Genomic DNA, 12,894 nt, shown 5'->3' on the forward strand with positions numbered 1-12,894 from the left:
CCTGGTTTTGTAAGATTTTGACTTTTCCCGAAATCTTTGTCTTGAAGTGAAATATCTCAGTTTTTCAAACATTGACAATCAATTTAAAGTTAAAACACACACACACACACACACACACACACACACACACACACTTACTTGAGTTAACCCTCCGTGGGGCCCAGCCAAACACACCTACCTGCATTCAGCCCGTAGGCTCTGATTTAAAATAAATGTTCGTGAGATTCAGTAAAGTAAGTGTTTTTTGTTTTTTTGTTTTTTTAAGATTTTGTTTGACACACAGCGATAGCACGAGACAGCACAAGCAGAGGAAGTGGCAGGCAGGAAGAGGGAGAGGGAGAAGCAGGCTCCCCGCTTAGCGAGGAGCCTGATAGGGGGCTCGATCCGAAAGCCCTGGAATCATGACCTGGGTGGAAGGTACACGCTTAACCGACTGAGCCACCCAGGCACCCCTAAAGTAAGTGTTCTTAAAAGTCTAGCTGCACTCCCTCTCGGACCGTATTAGAAAGATATTGCTACTCTATCACACTACCTTGAAATTCTTCTTTTGCTCCTTTGCTGGGTGCATTTTTCTCACTGAACGCATGATTTTTTTGTCTTGTCAGTGAACCCAGGGACCCAGCATTTATTTAAATAGCTGTGTGTAGGGTACAGTATGGGGAGATGCTTATTTGTTCTCCCAGCGACCCTGTGAGACTGGCATTGCTGCCCACACCCCTTTAAAGGATGAGGGGGACAAAGAGCCAGGGTAAGACATTAAGACATAGAGAGTAGAAGGCAAGATCAGAGGGGAAATGGAAACCTGGTCTTTTTTTTTTTTTTTTAACCTGCTCTTTTATTATACACAGAAGGGGTGTGTTTACTCAGAACATTGGCTTCGCTCCAGTGATTCAGTTATTGGTCAGCCCAGCAGACCTGTGATTCAGCTGCTGCTTCCACGAGTGAGCTCCCTGACACACTTTCCATCCCCGCCCTCTCCCTGCTCCAGGCCCCTCTAGACAAAGATCAAGGCGCTCTTATTTCCCTAATGGGAAGCTGTGTTCCTAGGAATTTCTAGGAACCTAAGAATTCAGATGAACAACAGCATTAAAACCAACGCCAAGTATTTGAATAAATAAATAGCACGTATGTTTATTCAAATTTGCTAGCCACATGTAAAAATGGGAACAAGGTCGCAGAAGCCATAGCCGCGATTTTATCAAAGTGGGGGTCTGCGCAGGCCTCCCCATTTCTAGGGCGGGGGAGGGGGGGATCCAGCGCCGGTGGCTCAGGATCTCCAGATGCTGACCTCAGTCCTTGCTGCTCGTGAAAGCGAGAACATTCTTGCTTAGCTTGCAGGAAGGAGAGGGGAGGTCTGTTTTTCAGGGCACTAAACAAACAGATGCTTTCTGGCCCAGAAGGGTGGTGCACAGCCGCAGAGCAGTCAGCAAGCCCAAGACTCCAGGTCATCAGGGTCAAGGTCACCGTTGCCCTGAGTGTTTGTGGGTCAGATTAACTGGAATTGCATCCTCTTCTTGGTGCGGTGGGGAATGTGGCTTCTGGGGTGAAAGGCTTACAAGCCAGTTCAAGGCTTAGATGCTGGGTACACTTGGAGCAAGCTTTTCGAACTCAGGTGCCTCATCTCTAACATGAGGATGAAACAGCCGCCCGGCTTTCAGGCTTACTGGGAGGCTTCCCAGAGCCCTGCATCTGAAAGCAACATGTTCACTCTGAGGTTCAACAGAAGTATCAGGTGTTGTTTGCCTTGGAAGCGATTCTTAAAGTAAGAATAAAGCAAGCTTTTCATCCATTTGGTGGCACAAGCAGCCAGCTAGACATCCTTGCCGTTGAGGGAAGAGCAAAGAAACCCTCCAAAGGCACAGACAGGGTGGGAGAGGCTCTCTGGGCTGGTCTGCCCCGGCCGGCCTGTGAGGAGATGCAAAGCAGCTGTAGCTCTGGAGGAAATCCTGGGCTAGACCTCCGGGCTCCCGTAGACACCGCCATTCAACAGCCAAACAGTGCGGCCCTCCTGGAGGCTGCTTAAGTTGAAACAGTAGAATTCTCTATAAGAAGAATGTTGTAATAAGAGATTATGTTGTTTTCCAGTGGCCCAGTACACAGCTTTTTCTAGGAATGACCACACATGCCCCATTTAATTGACCGGCCAAAGCTATTCCTATTTAGGAGGAAATTGTTTGTGTTTAATCATCTGGAAAGCTGTGAAAATCACCCCTGTCCTAAACCTCAACTAGTTTTCTGGGTGGGTTTATACATAGGCCAGGAGAGGGAAGTGGACTTTGAGAAGAGAACTTGTATTTGAGTTGGGGAACCTTAAAGAAGCTGGTGGGACAGGAGGAAGGGCTCCACTCTCCCTGAAGCAGAGGAGAATTTCCCCGGGAAGGAAGCAGGGGAGAAGGCAGGCGAGGAGGGAGCAGGTCAGAGGGCAGCTATCAGCATGGGGGAAACCTGTGAGCGTGCAGTCAGTTGCTCACTCTTGTTCGTCCAGATGGTAATACAGTCAGAAAGAAAGTCCTTCAGGTCCTGGTTGCGGCTTCTCACCGATGTTAGAGGGACCCACCCCAGGATCGTACATACTGAGTCTGCCGGTGAGCTCTCTGCTGGTTATGACTAGTCTTGATGCGTGTGAACAATCGAGCAGTTGCAGGAAAACTCCCTCAGGCCTTGGAACCTTTGTGCCTTGGAAGCTAAGGAGAAGAGAATGCTTGGCGTTATTCTCCCCCAAAGGGACATTCAGAAAGTCCTTAGGCAGGCCCTTCAGAAGGGTATCATGTTCGTGTTCTGGAGGCTGGGGGCCAGTCCTCAGAACCCTGGCCAGCTGGCATGGGAGCCCAGCTCAGCGTGCTGCAGGGAACGACTGTGGAAGGAGCGTGCACTTTGCTGCGTTTGCAGGGAGCCTGCTGCCCGCCTCGGTCCCATTCCAAAGGCTCCGTTCTGAAGTCCTTGCCTGGGAGCACAGCAGCACTCTCGGCCAGGCTGCCGGGTGGGAGCTGGCCCTAGGCCTCTCCTTTGGGTGGGGTGGGCTGACAGGAATCTGAGGAAGAGGCAGCTCAGCAGGGAGTGTATGGAAAAGAGGTCACCAAGGCCTCAGATAAAGCAGGATCATCTTACCCTGCCCTAAGATTCCTCCTCCCACTTTCCCCACTGTGCTGGGCTTCCTTCTACGTGATACTTCAGTGGCTGTCACTAGCCCTTCCATTCTGCATGGCAGGGCTGAAGCAGAGTTGCCTGAGGATGCACTGGAAAGGGGATGATGCCCTAGCCCTTTCCCCCATCCCCCCGGTCATGAGGATCCCAGGGACTCAGTGACCCTGGCGGGGAGGTGGAGGGAGGGAGACAGGTCCACAAGTGACCTCCAAGGATAAATAGAAGAGCAGCTGCTGTTTTTGGAGCGCCCTGGTCCTTGGCTAAATACTACATGTGCATCAGCGAATTAACTCCTCAGACACACTCCTCCCCTTCAATTATGTAGAAGAAAACTTGGGCTCATAGAGGTCGAGTAACCAGCCCAGCTTCCCCAGCCAGTAAGCAGCAGAGGCAGGATCCAAACCCAGGAATGTGCAGCATGCCGATGAGGCTGGATATCAGAATTGTGAACGCAGCTAAAAGCACGGTTTTATTTGTGCATTTGACCCAAAGCTGCTTCTGATGAAGGCCCTACCTGGGTCTTGGCGCTGAGCCCTGGGGAGCACTTGTCGTGGGGTAAAACTTAGGTGGAACACCTGTGGTAGACCACAGCATGGACGCCGTGGAGCCTGGGGCTTGCCGTCTGTTTTGCAACCTTATCTGGTCCTAAGCCTTTACGGCAGATAGGCTCTACACCACTGCAGCCCCTCTAGACGCTTGAGTCAGCCTGGGTTTGCTGCCGGCGCCAGGGTGCCCTGAGACTTTGCTGAGCCCTTACAGCGTACGAGGAGGCATACCTACTGTCCACCTGCTCCTGTGAGTCATCAGACGGCCGCACTGGTGCCAGGCCTGCCAGGTCTGCATTTTCCCCTGGTCGCCACCTTGCCAGGACAGAACTTAGCCATATATGGCAGAGGCACCCGGCAGTGCTCTCCCCTGAGCCTTCCTTTAGGAATATGCCCTTGGACAAGCAGACGGGTGGAAGCTCAAGGTCCAGGAGGTTTCCTTTACATTTTTACCAGGTGGCTGGGCTGACCAAGGAAAAAGGCAGTCGCGGATCCAAGGGTCAGGCCAGAAAGGAGAGCCAACCCACAGCCCTGGAGTGGGGGTATGGGATTAGCAAGTGGCCCGGCCCCCAGGAGGAGGCCAGACAGAGGCAAAGGAGGAGAGAGAATTCTGTTCGGTATTCCAGGCTTGAGGCCACTCCATGTATCCCCTTGGACACTTGCAGTAGGTCTGCCAGTGAGAATCCTTCATCTGAAAGGTTCCCACTTTTCCTTGAATAAAGACTTCCTTATCTGCCTAACTAACATTCCTCAAACGATTGCAAGCCTCGATAGCACCTAAAAATGTACCCTTTGTACAAAGTTCTCCAGAGGCACTCTCCTTCACTGTTTTTGGTTGCCAGGACTTAAATCAGTGTAATAGTTGGGTAAGAGAGCCAAAAGGAAATAAAATCGAACCTTCCACTAAAGTACATAGCAGTAATATTAAACTGTGTGCGTAATGTGGCCTATGCTTGCATTCGCTCACCGTTGCCGGAGGCCCCCCGACTACCGCCAGTGTTTGTTCCCTCTTAGAAAATGCTAGAAAAGCCTCCATTGTGCTGTGTATCAGGGTGCACGGATTAGGCAACTAGTACTGCAAACGAAAGATCTATGTAGGAGCTCCGGTGGGAGGGCATCTTAGTAACTACCTACCAGCACCTGTGAGGAGTGGGAAGGTGCACCCTTTTCCCCTAAGGAGCAAAAGCTTTAGGACTGCTTCAACAATTGACATTCTTTTCAGGTTTCGGGTAGAAACAATAGTTGAAGATGTCCAGCAAAACAGCAAGCACCAACAACCTCGCCCAGGCCAGGAGGACAGTGCAACAGTTGAGAATGGAAGCCTCCATCGAGAGAATAAAGGTCAGAAGCCTGGGTGGGATCGGGCCCCTCTGCTCTCCAAAGGTGAGGCCACTTTTCAGAGAAGACAATGCCATTTAATGCAGCTGGGGGGCAGGAATTTCGGAGAGCAAGCAAAGAGCCTCAGAGTCTTAACTCTCATTGCTGCTTGGCACGGGCTTTAGTTTCAGCACAGGCCAGCCCAAGTGTCTTAGTTAGCCTTTCTGTTTGGACAGAAAAACCTAAAACCCAGGACAGGATCCCCTGAGGACCCGCCTTCCCTGACCAAGCCCCGTCAAGTCCCATGATCTAGGTGTTCTGCCTTGGGCCAGGGGGTCCAGATGGACTTAAGGAATGCACCCTTGTGATCCCTCTGGAAATTACGAAGCGTTCTAGAGTTATCAGTGCAGGTGAGCCAGCCTTGCACAGCTAGTCAACACACGTGGTCTCCTTTTTTTAAGAGTATGCTGCTTTTTAAATGTATGTGGACTATTTTACAGACACATTCTACAGCCAGCATGAATAATGCCAGCCTTAGTTGAGATCTGGAAGAAACGGGAAGGCATTTATATGGTCACCTGACTTCAAAGTCTTCCCCCACCCCAAATCCCAAGAGAGGACGAGGCAGTGTGTGCCCTGGAATGTTGTGAGTAATGCTGTTTCCTAGAAACTGAAGCAGTCACCTGACACATTCCTCTGGGCCTGGGGATAGTCACCTGTCCTCAAAACAGCAGGCTGCCTGGGCTGTATTGGACAGGCCTCAGCTGCCCGTGCTCCTTGCGTTAAAGACACGGATCTCATGATCCTGTGGGATATCCCACCCCGGCCTCTGAACAGGGCAGGGCATTTTTAACTCCTGCCAGAGGAAGGCACAATCGTCCCCTTCTGGTTTTGTCCCTTTTTTTATTTTCCCAGGCTGGGTCTTTAACTCTTGAAGCTCTCTAGAACTTGACTATCTTTCAAGAGTATTGGCTCCAGGCCCACAATTCCGTTCCTAAACCTTGCTGCAATACAGTTTTGTTTCAAATGCAAACTAAGATACACCCTTGCCTTGATTCCCATATACTTCCCCCTCCAGCTCTTTGAGAAATTTCTAACCTATAGAAGAGTTATAACAACAAACACCCCTATAGTGTTTGCCAAGATTCACTAATTATTAACATATTGGCTCATTTGCTTTCTCTTTCTGTCTACACACACACACCCACACAACTCCTATCCTTTAAGCCTCTTGAACATTCTGTGCAACTTCGTGACTCTTCACCCTTAAACCCCCCACCGTCTATCTCCTGGACCCAAGGGCATTCTTCTGCATAGCCACAGTACAATGGTAACATTCAGGATCATCTAATAATAGTCTGCCACACAGTCCACTTTTGAAGAATCCAGGCCACTCATTTTGCAGAAATTACCCTGGGTTGCTGAAGATTCGATTCCTGTTAAATACTGGCATACTTTATTTTCCAAGTTGCCAGTCGGGGTAGGTCATCTGTGCTCACACCAGGAGACACAGGAGGTCATTCTGTCTGATCTTTGAGTCTGACCACTTGGCGAAAAAAGGCCAGCACTGCCAGACTGGTCCATCTTTTTCCTTTCCTCACTCACAAGTAATCTCGGAGAAGCCGGCTCTCAGAATATCACTCCAACAGTCCTCTGCCCAGTGCATCGCTGTTCAGTTATACTCACAGTGTTTGTAAATAAATTTTGTTTCCTTGCTTTGGTTTTTTCCCCCTGGCAGGTTTCAAAGGCGTCAGCGGACCTCATGTCCTACTGTGAGGAGCATGCCAGGAGCGACCCTTTGCTGATAGGGATACCGACCTCAGAAAACCCTTTCAAGGATAAAAAAACTTGCATCATCTTATAGAGGAACGCTGAAATGGCTCCTCGCCTCTTCTCAACAAAGCAAATTTTGAGCAGCTCCTTGGAAGAAATTTACTTTCAGCTTATTTGGTAACCACTGCTAATAACTAAAATACTCTAACTTGGAATAATCGACTCTGACGTCTTTATTTTCCAAGTTGCCCTTTCTCTAAAACACCTTTTACTGATTTCATCCAGAATAACAATCCTCTTTCCCATTTGATAACGAATGGTGTCATATTGGTTTGGGCCATTGAAAAAAAGACGATTATATCCTTTTAAATATACGAAAAAGCCAGTTATAGCCAGACCTCAGTTACCTAAGTAGCTGTGTATATTAAAATGCCAAGAATGACTTCAGTTCTAAAACCTTTACATCCTAGTATGTTCTCAATAGGGTTGTGCCAACTGTACAGTGTACCTGTGTGAGGAGTGTGTTGTGTATATATGTCTTTGTATATACACATATCAATGCTTATTTCCTTAGTAAAATCTTTCTCCATGCCCTCAGTTCCTCACCTTTAGAAGTCACACCTTTGCCTTGAGCTGTATGTAGGTGGATTTTTTTCATGCGGTTACTGTACAGACAGTGAAGGCCATCCTAAAGATTGTAGCCACTGTAATTGAGCAGCGAAGAAATCGTGCTGACCTCTTAAGCTATAATCAACAGTACCAATTAAAAACTGAACTAAAAACCCTCTCAGGAGATATAAGGGAGCCTTTTGGGCTTCAGTGATCCTACATCTAGAAGGGCGGGGCTGGTGCGGGGAGGCCTCTGGGCAGCTGTGGCCCTGGGGCTTGTGTTCTCTGGGTTAGGGGTAGAGACCTCGGAAATGTCCACCCTCATGCTCGGAGGGAGACTGTGCACATGAGCCCCGCCCAAAGAGGAACAGGAATGTGTGAAAGCCAGCTGCTTTCCTTAGCCAACCCTGGTGAATTCCTCCTCACTGCCTGGTCCTTTATCCTTTCCTCTCGAATGGCTGTTTCCAGAGGTGTGGTATCACCTCCCCAGCCCCAAGTGGGTGGAACGTGGTGGGAAAGAAACATACAAAAGCCAAAGGTATAAGACACTACAAATACCTGCTGGGCCGCTGTGTTGTTTCCTACCTTGTCCACAAACCCCCCGGGCAGGCTTGGATTCGGGGGTACAGTACTGGGGCTTCAGGGTTCCAGCAGGTGCTCATCAGACTCTTGATACTCCTCTGGGCATGAGCAGAGCCCTCGCATCCTTGGACTTGCCAGTGGCACCCGGAGGAATCTCCTATGGCCATAGAGTATTTTAGTTTTATCAAAGGAGAAAGGATCCCTTTTTTAAACAAAAATGCTCACTTAAGGGCTCAAACCATACACAACCCTTTGAGCTTCTCAATTATCTTTAGTTCATTAAAATACCTACAAGTGAAGGATTCAAAGCTTATTTTCCAAAAGGATCCAACCCCAGGATATTACCTACAATGGTTTCCCCTAGTTCTGTACAGTCTTGCTCTGCAACACAATCCCCTTTTAAAATCAAATGTCTGGGTTTGGAGTATGAAGCTGATTGTGGGGGAACAAATGCAGGGCTGTTTTTAAACTGCTCAAATATAGTCGGGATTTCCCCAGGCACCTATCTGTTCAGCATTGGGACCTGCCCTCACTTTTCCAACATCATGTGAAAATCATGCCACTGGCCTTAACCTCTTGTCATCTACCGCTTGGTTTTGCAATGGGCCCCGTTTCTAAGTAAATGAGAGGCACCTGTTTAGGAGAGCTAAAGGTGAAATTTGAAATGTACACCAGAAAGACATTACATTTAATGCTTCACTGAACGAGGCCTTTCCTTTTAACAAGTATATTTTTCTACTGATTGAGAATAAGATTAGTGTTCTGAAACATTCTGATTTTAACATTTTTCTTTAAATATTTATGAGGCAGTTTGTTAAATATTTTTATGAAATTTTATTATACCTTTTTGGCATATGTGCAACTTTTCAGTAGCAAGCATAGTTTATTCTTTCGTACTAAATTATGTCCTTTTTACCTAACAGAAAACAAAACGTGTTTTGCTATTTGTCGATGTGCTTGTATTGATAAGGAATAGACTCGAGGTCCCAGGAGACTTCATTTTTGCTGGTCAGATATCATAAAGGCCAGGAGTGTGAATGTCATGTAACTTCCTAACTAGGTGTAGGGCATGTTCAAGAGAAGTGAAATCCCATCCTTGGGTGCTGGACCCAGTGGGGGAAAATTGTAGCTAAATGTTGATTGACTTTGAACTAGATGTCTGTGTAAGAAAATCTATGTATAGGATATGCAGAAGTCACTTTTATTTATCAGGCTCTATTCAACTTATGAACCACAATTAAACTGTTCTTCAGTAGCTGGCTTATAATGGATAAATACCCAGTATGTGTTGTGTTGTTGTTGGCGTTGTTGTTTTTCCAACTACCGCTATAAAGACACACTTAATCACATTATATACTTGCAACTTCTTGGCTCCATATCTATGAAGCTATTTAAATGTGTTCATTATTGACTTTTGTCTTTAATGCTGCTTCTGTTAATAGTGATCTCCTTTTTCATTCTTATATGTTCATTAGTGCATCAGTCTATCCATTGAGGCCTCAGGACCATGGCAAAATATGCTAGACAAAAGTTCATGACTCCAAAGTACTTTATAGAAACTCATTATACCAGGTCGTTCACAAGGTCTAGATTGTAGTTACTTATTCTTCTAAAAAGAATCAGCGTTTTACATTTCCTTACCTTATTAAAATCGGAGTGCCATAATGATCTTTTAAAGGAAGGACCCAACTTGCTTTCTCTCTGTACTGTTTTTGTATTTTAAACTATTTTTAAAAAAAAATTTACCAATGACTTAGTAATTTTGAAGCACAGCTCAGTTTAGGTAGTAGAAGATATGCTAAACTTGGCTTTGGATGCTGCCTTCTCAGCCAGTTTACAACGAAGATAAGCGTCGTCTGATTATTCCAACTATCAGTTGAAGATCTATAGAGGCCCAGGAAATGAACTATAGTATATGTCAGTCCTTCTCAATAAAATAAAATACTGGAGTGTGTTATGAATCGTATTGATTTCTTTTATGGTAGATAGGTTAATAGGAACAAAATACATGAAACACATAGAATTATGTGTAGATTAAAATAGAGCACTTACCTAAAGTCGGGTGGCCTGGATCGTAGCCTTGGCTCCTTTTCCAGCCAATCCTGTGTCCCTATGTCCTGAGACTTCGGACAAGGCACTTCATCTCACTGGGCCCCCATTTCACCATCTGTAAAACAGGAGGCTTAAGTAGAGGATGGTGGAGACTCGCCCCAACCTCCCCTCCGATGCCTCGGTCCAATGGCCCACTCTACAGGTCCTGCCAATGTGTTGGTGCTATAAGCTGCTTTAAATATAAAATTGGTTCGTCTATCATATATGCTCATTTAATAGCTTATGAAAGGTCTTTTTGTGATACAGCTTTTTCTAGTTTTATGGACTTGATGACTGTAATATCTTGTTTTTAGTCATGTCATTCTAAACATCATTCATTTGATGTTTCAGTAATCTGCATTTGATACATAGTTGGAGGGATTTTGTTATCTCATAGCATTCTTTGGCTCCTCATCTGTCCAGCATCTTATTAACCTAAGCACTGTGATCATTGTTTGGAAATCTGTCCTATGGAAAAAATAAAAACATTTACTTCACATGTACTTCACAGATTTAAAAGACGTTTCATTAAAACATCATTGTTCTCTTTACTGGATCAGTGCCTCACTGTATTATCCTACCTGTGTTTTGCTCAATAAATTGATAGAAGACCCATTCTCTTCCCTTTTCCTTCATTCAGTTAACATTGTCTGAAAACCTACTGAGAGCCAGATGTTGAACACAGGCTCCAACACTCAGATGAGTAAGACTCACACCAGCCCATGCAAAGCTCACCGTCAAGAGCAAGGTGGGTGGAAATGGCAGATGCATAGACTAGTAATTAGAGTACCATGTGAGAAGGTGAACATATAGTACAGTGAGATCTCAGAGGAAGGAGAACCAGCTCCACATCAGTGAAGTCTGAGAAGCTCCCAAGGAAGGTGATGTTTGAACTGGATCTTGAGAAAAGAAAACATTGTAAGCACTGGATTGAAGTCTTGGGAGAAAGTGAAGAAAAAGGAGAATGGGCTCAAAACTAGTATGCAGAGTACCTCCCATACTATCTTGTTTATGCGGCAAGCAGCAGGAAGGCAGTAGAGGTTACTAAGAGGAGTGATGTAATGATACCCAGTGTGTGGAGGGCTGTTTCCCATCCTGAGACCCAGCTGTGACCATGGAAACAGATAACAAATGAAAAGGCCATTACACTCACAATGACTCATATTCACCCAAGTGTTTGCCAAAGGTACCCTGCCTCCTCCTTAGTCCCTTCTTCTAGGGCTGGAATTCCCATGGAATGAAGGGAGAACATTATCCAGAAAGGGAAAAAAGGCAGCCAGTGTGGGTCTGGCTATGGACCTGGTAGCTACAGAGATGACCCAGGCTTCTGAGAATCAGAACTTATACACTACAGAGGGTAGGAGCAAAAGACAGTCATTCAGCCCTTTCTAGGAAAGGACTAAAGAATTTAGATACTTTGGTCATGAAAAGCAGACAGCAACTGACATGTACTTTCACTGGCTCAAACCAAATTTCCAGAAGTTCCTATAACTCATGATGGAAGATAATTATATTGGGGGGGGAGTGGTAGATGGGATTGGGTAGGGGGCAGTTTAGGATTGGGTAGAGGTGAGGGAAGAGAGTGTAGTGTAAAGGGTAGACTATATGCAAGTCACATGGCAGATGAAATGTTACACTACCTTAATGTTATGAATAAGGAGCTCATACCTACAGGTGCTGGCAGTAGCTTAGTGTGGAGATGTGTCATGTGACCCTCCCACTTTCCTAGATATGGGGGATGATTAGCTTCTCATTGGCAAGACGATCAGTTATAACATGCTATATACATGTGTATAGTCACTCTAAGCCGTGTTAAGTGCTAGGTAGACAGTTGTGGAGGATTTCTCCCTCCTTCCCTCCTTGTCCCTAGGTTTACACCATCAGCTATAACCATCTTTGCACAACCTAGTATGGATATTGCCTTTAGTTAATCTTCAGAGCATGGTCCTACTAATTACCCCCTTTACCACTGTAAGCAGCAAACAATGATGATCATGCCTTCAGAGGAGCCCTTCTGTTGTCCAATTACTGCCTCCTTATCAGAGCCATTCATGTCTATTAAGGCCATTTAACTGTAGGCCAGCCTTAGACAAACATGTACAGCTGGTCTCAGGAACCCCCCACTTCAACTATCAATATTTTCAGAAACCAATATTTCCTTTGTCCTGAAGGAAAATGCAATCCAAATAAAGTCATCCTAAAATGCTAACGGACTTAATGGGTAGAAGATCATTGGAACTACAAAAGAGGACTATGGAAAGAACAAGAAGAAGTTAATAGTAAGTTTTAGTTAACATCAAGAGTGACAGCCCTATTCACTAAAAGACTTTAAATCTGATCCTGACATAAGATATTCATCCTGTGACATCATGAGGGCCCTGTGGTTCCATAAGATGATTTACTAGGGGCGGGCCTAAGGCAGTCACTCATTGGAAAACCATGGCCAACAATACCTGCTTCATTCCTGGCACTGATAGACTTGAGTATTAATGTCCCCCGGGAAGAGGTTAAGGATAAGTCTAAGCACAACTTGGCATGTGAACAGAATAGAAAAATCAGAAATAAACCCATGCTTATATGGTCAATCTATGACAAAGGAGGCAAGAATGTACAATGAGGAAAATAGTCTCTTTGATAGTGCTGGGAAAATTGGACAGCTACATGCAAAAGAATGAAACTGGACCACTTTTTATACCACACACAAACTCAAAATAGATTAAAGACCTAAATATGAGACATAAAACCATAAAACTCCTAGAAGAAAACATAGGCAATAATTTCTTTAACATTGGCCTTAGCAACGTTTTTCTAGATAGGTCTCCTTGGGTAAAGG

At 45.7% G+C, this 12,894-nt stretch overlaps 1 protein-coding gene across 5 annotated transcripts in view; it reads left to right on the top strand.

Moving 5' to 3' along the window:
- Positions 1-9,699, top strand: part of GNG12 (G protein subunit gamma 12) — a 128,964-nt gene extending 119,265 nt beyond the window's left edge. For all 5 annotated transcript variants that reach the window (XM_047726787.1, XM_047726786.1, XM_047726788.1 and 2 more), the window contains 2 exons: positions 4,912-5,030; positions 6,745-9,699. In XM_047726787.1, coding sequence (XP_047582743.1) covers positions 4,938-5,030; positions 6,745-6,870 — 219 coding nt within the window. In that variant the 5' untranslated portion in view covers positions 4,912-4,937 and the 3' untranslated portion in view covers positions 6,871-9,699. The remainder of the gene's footprint in view (positions 1-4,911; positions 5,031-6,744) is intronic.
- The last annotated feature ends 3,195 nt before the right edge of the window (positions 9,700-12,894 follow it).

The sequence above is a fragment of the Lutra lutra genome, chromosome 4 (assembly GCF_902655055.1).
Source record: "Lutra lutra chromosome 4, mLutLut1.2, whole genome shotgun sequence".
In the NCBI taxonomy this organism is placed as follows: Eukaryota; Metazoa; Chordata; class Mammalia; order Carnivora; family Mustelidae; genus Lutra; species Lutra lutra.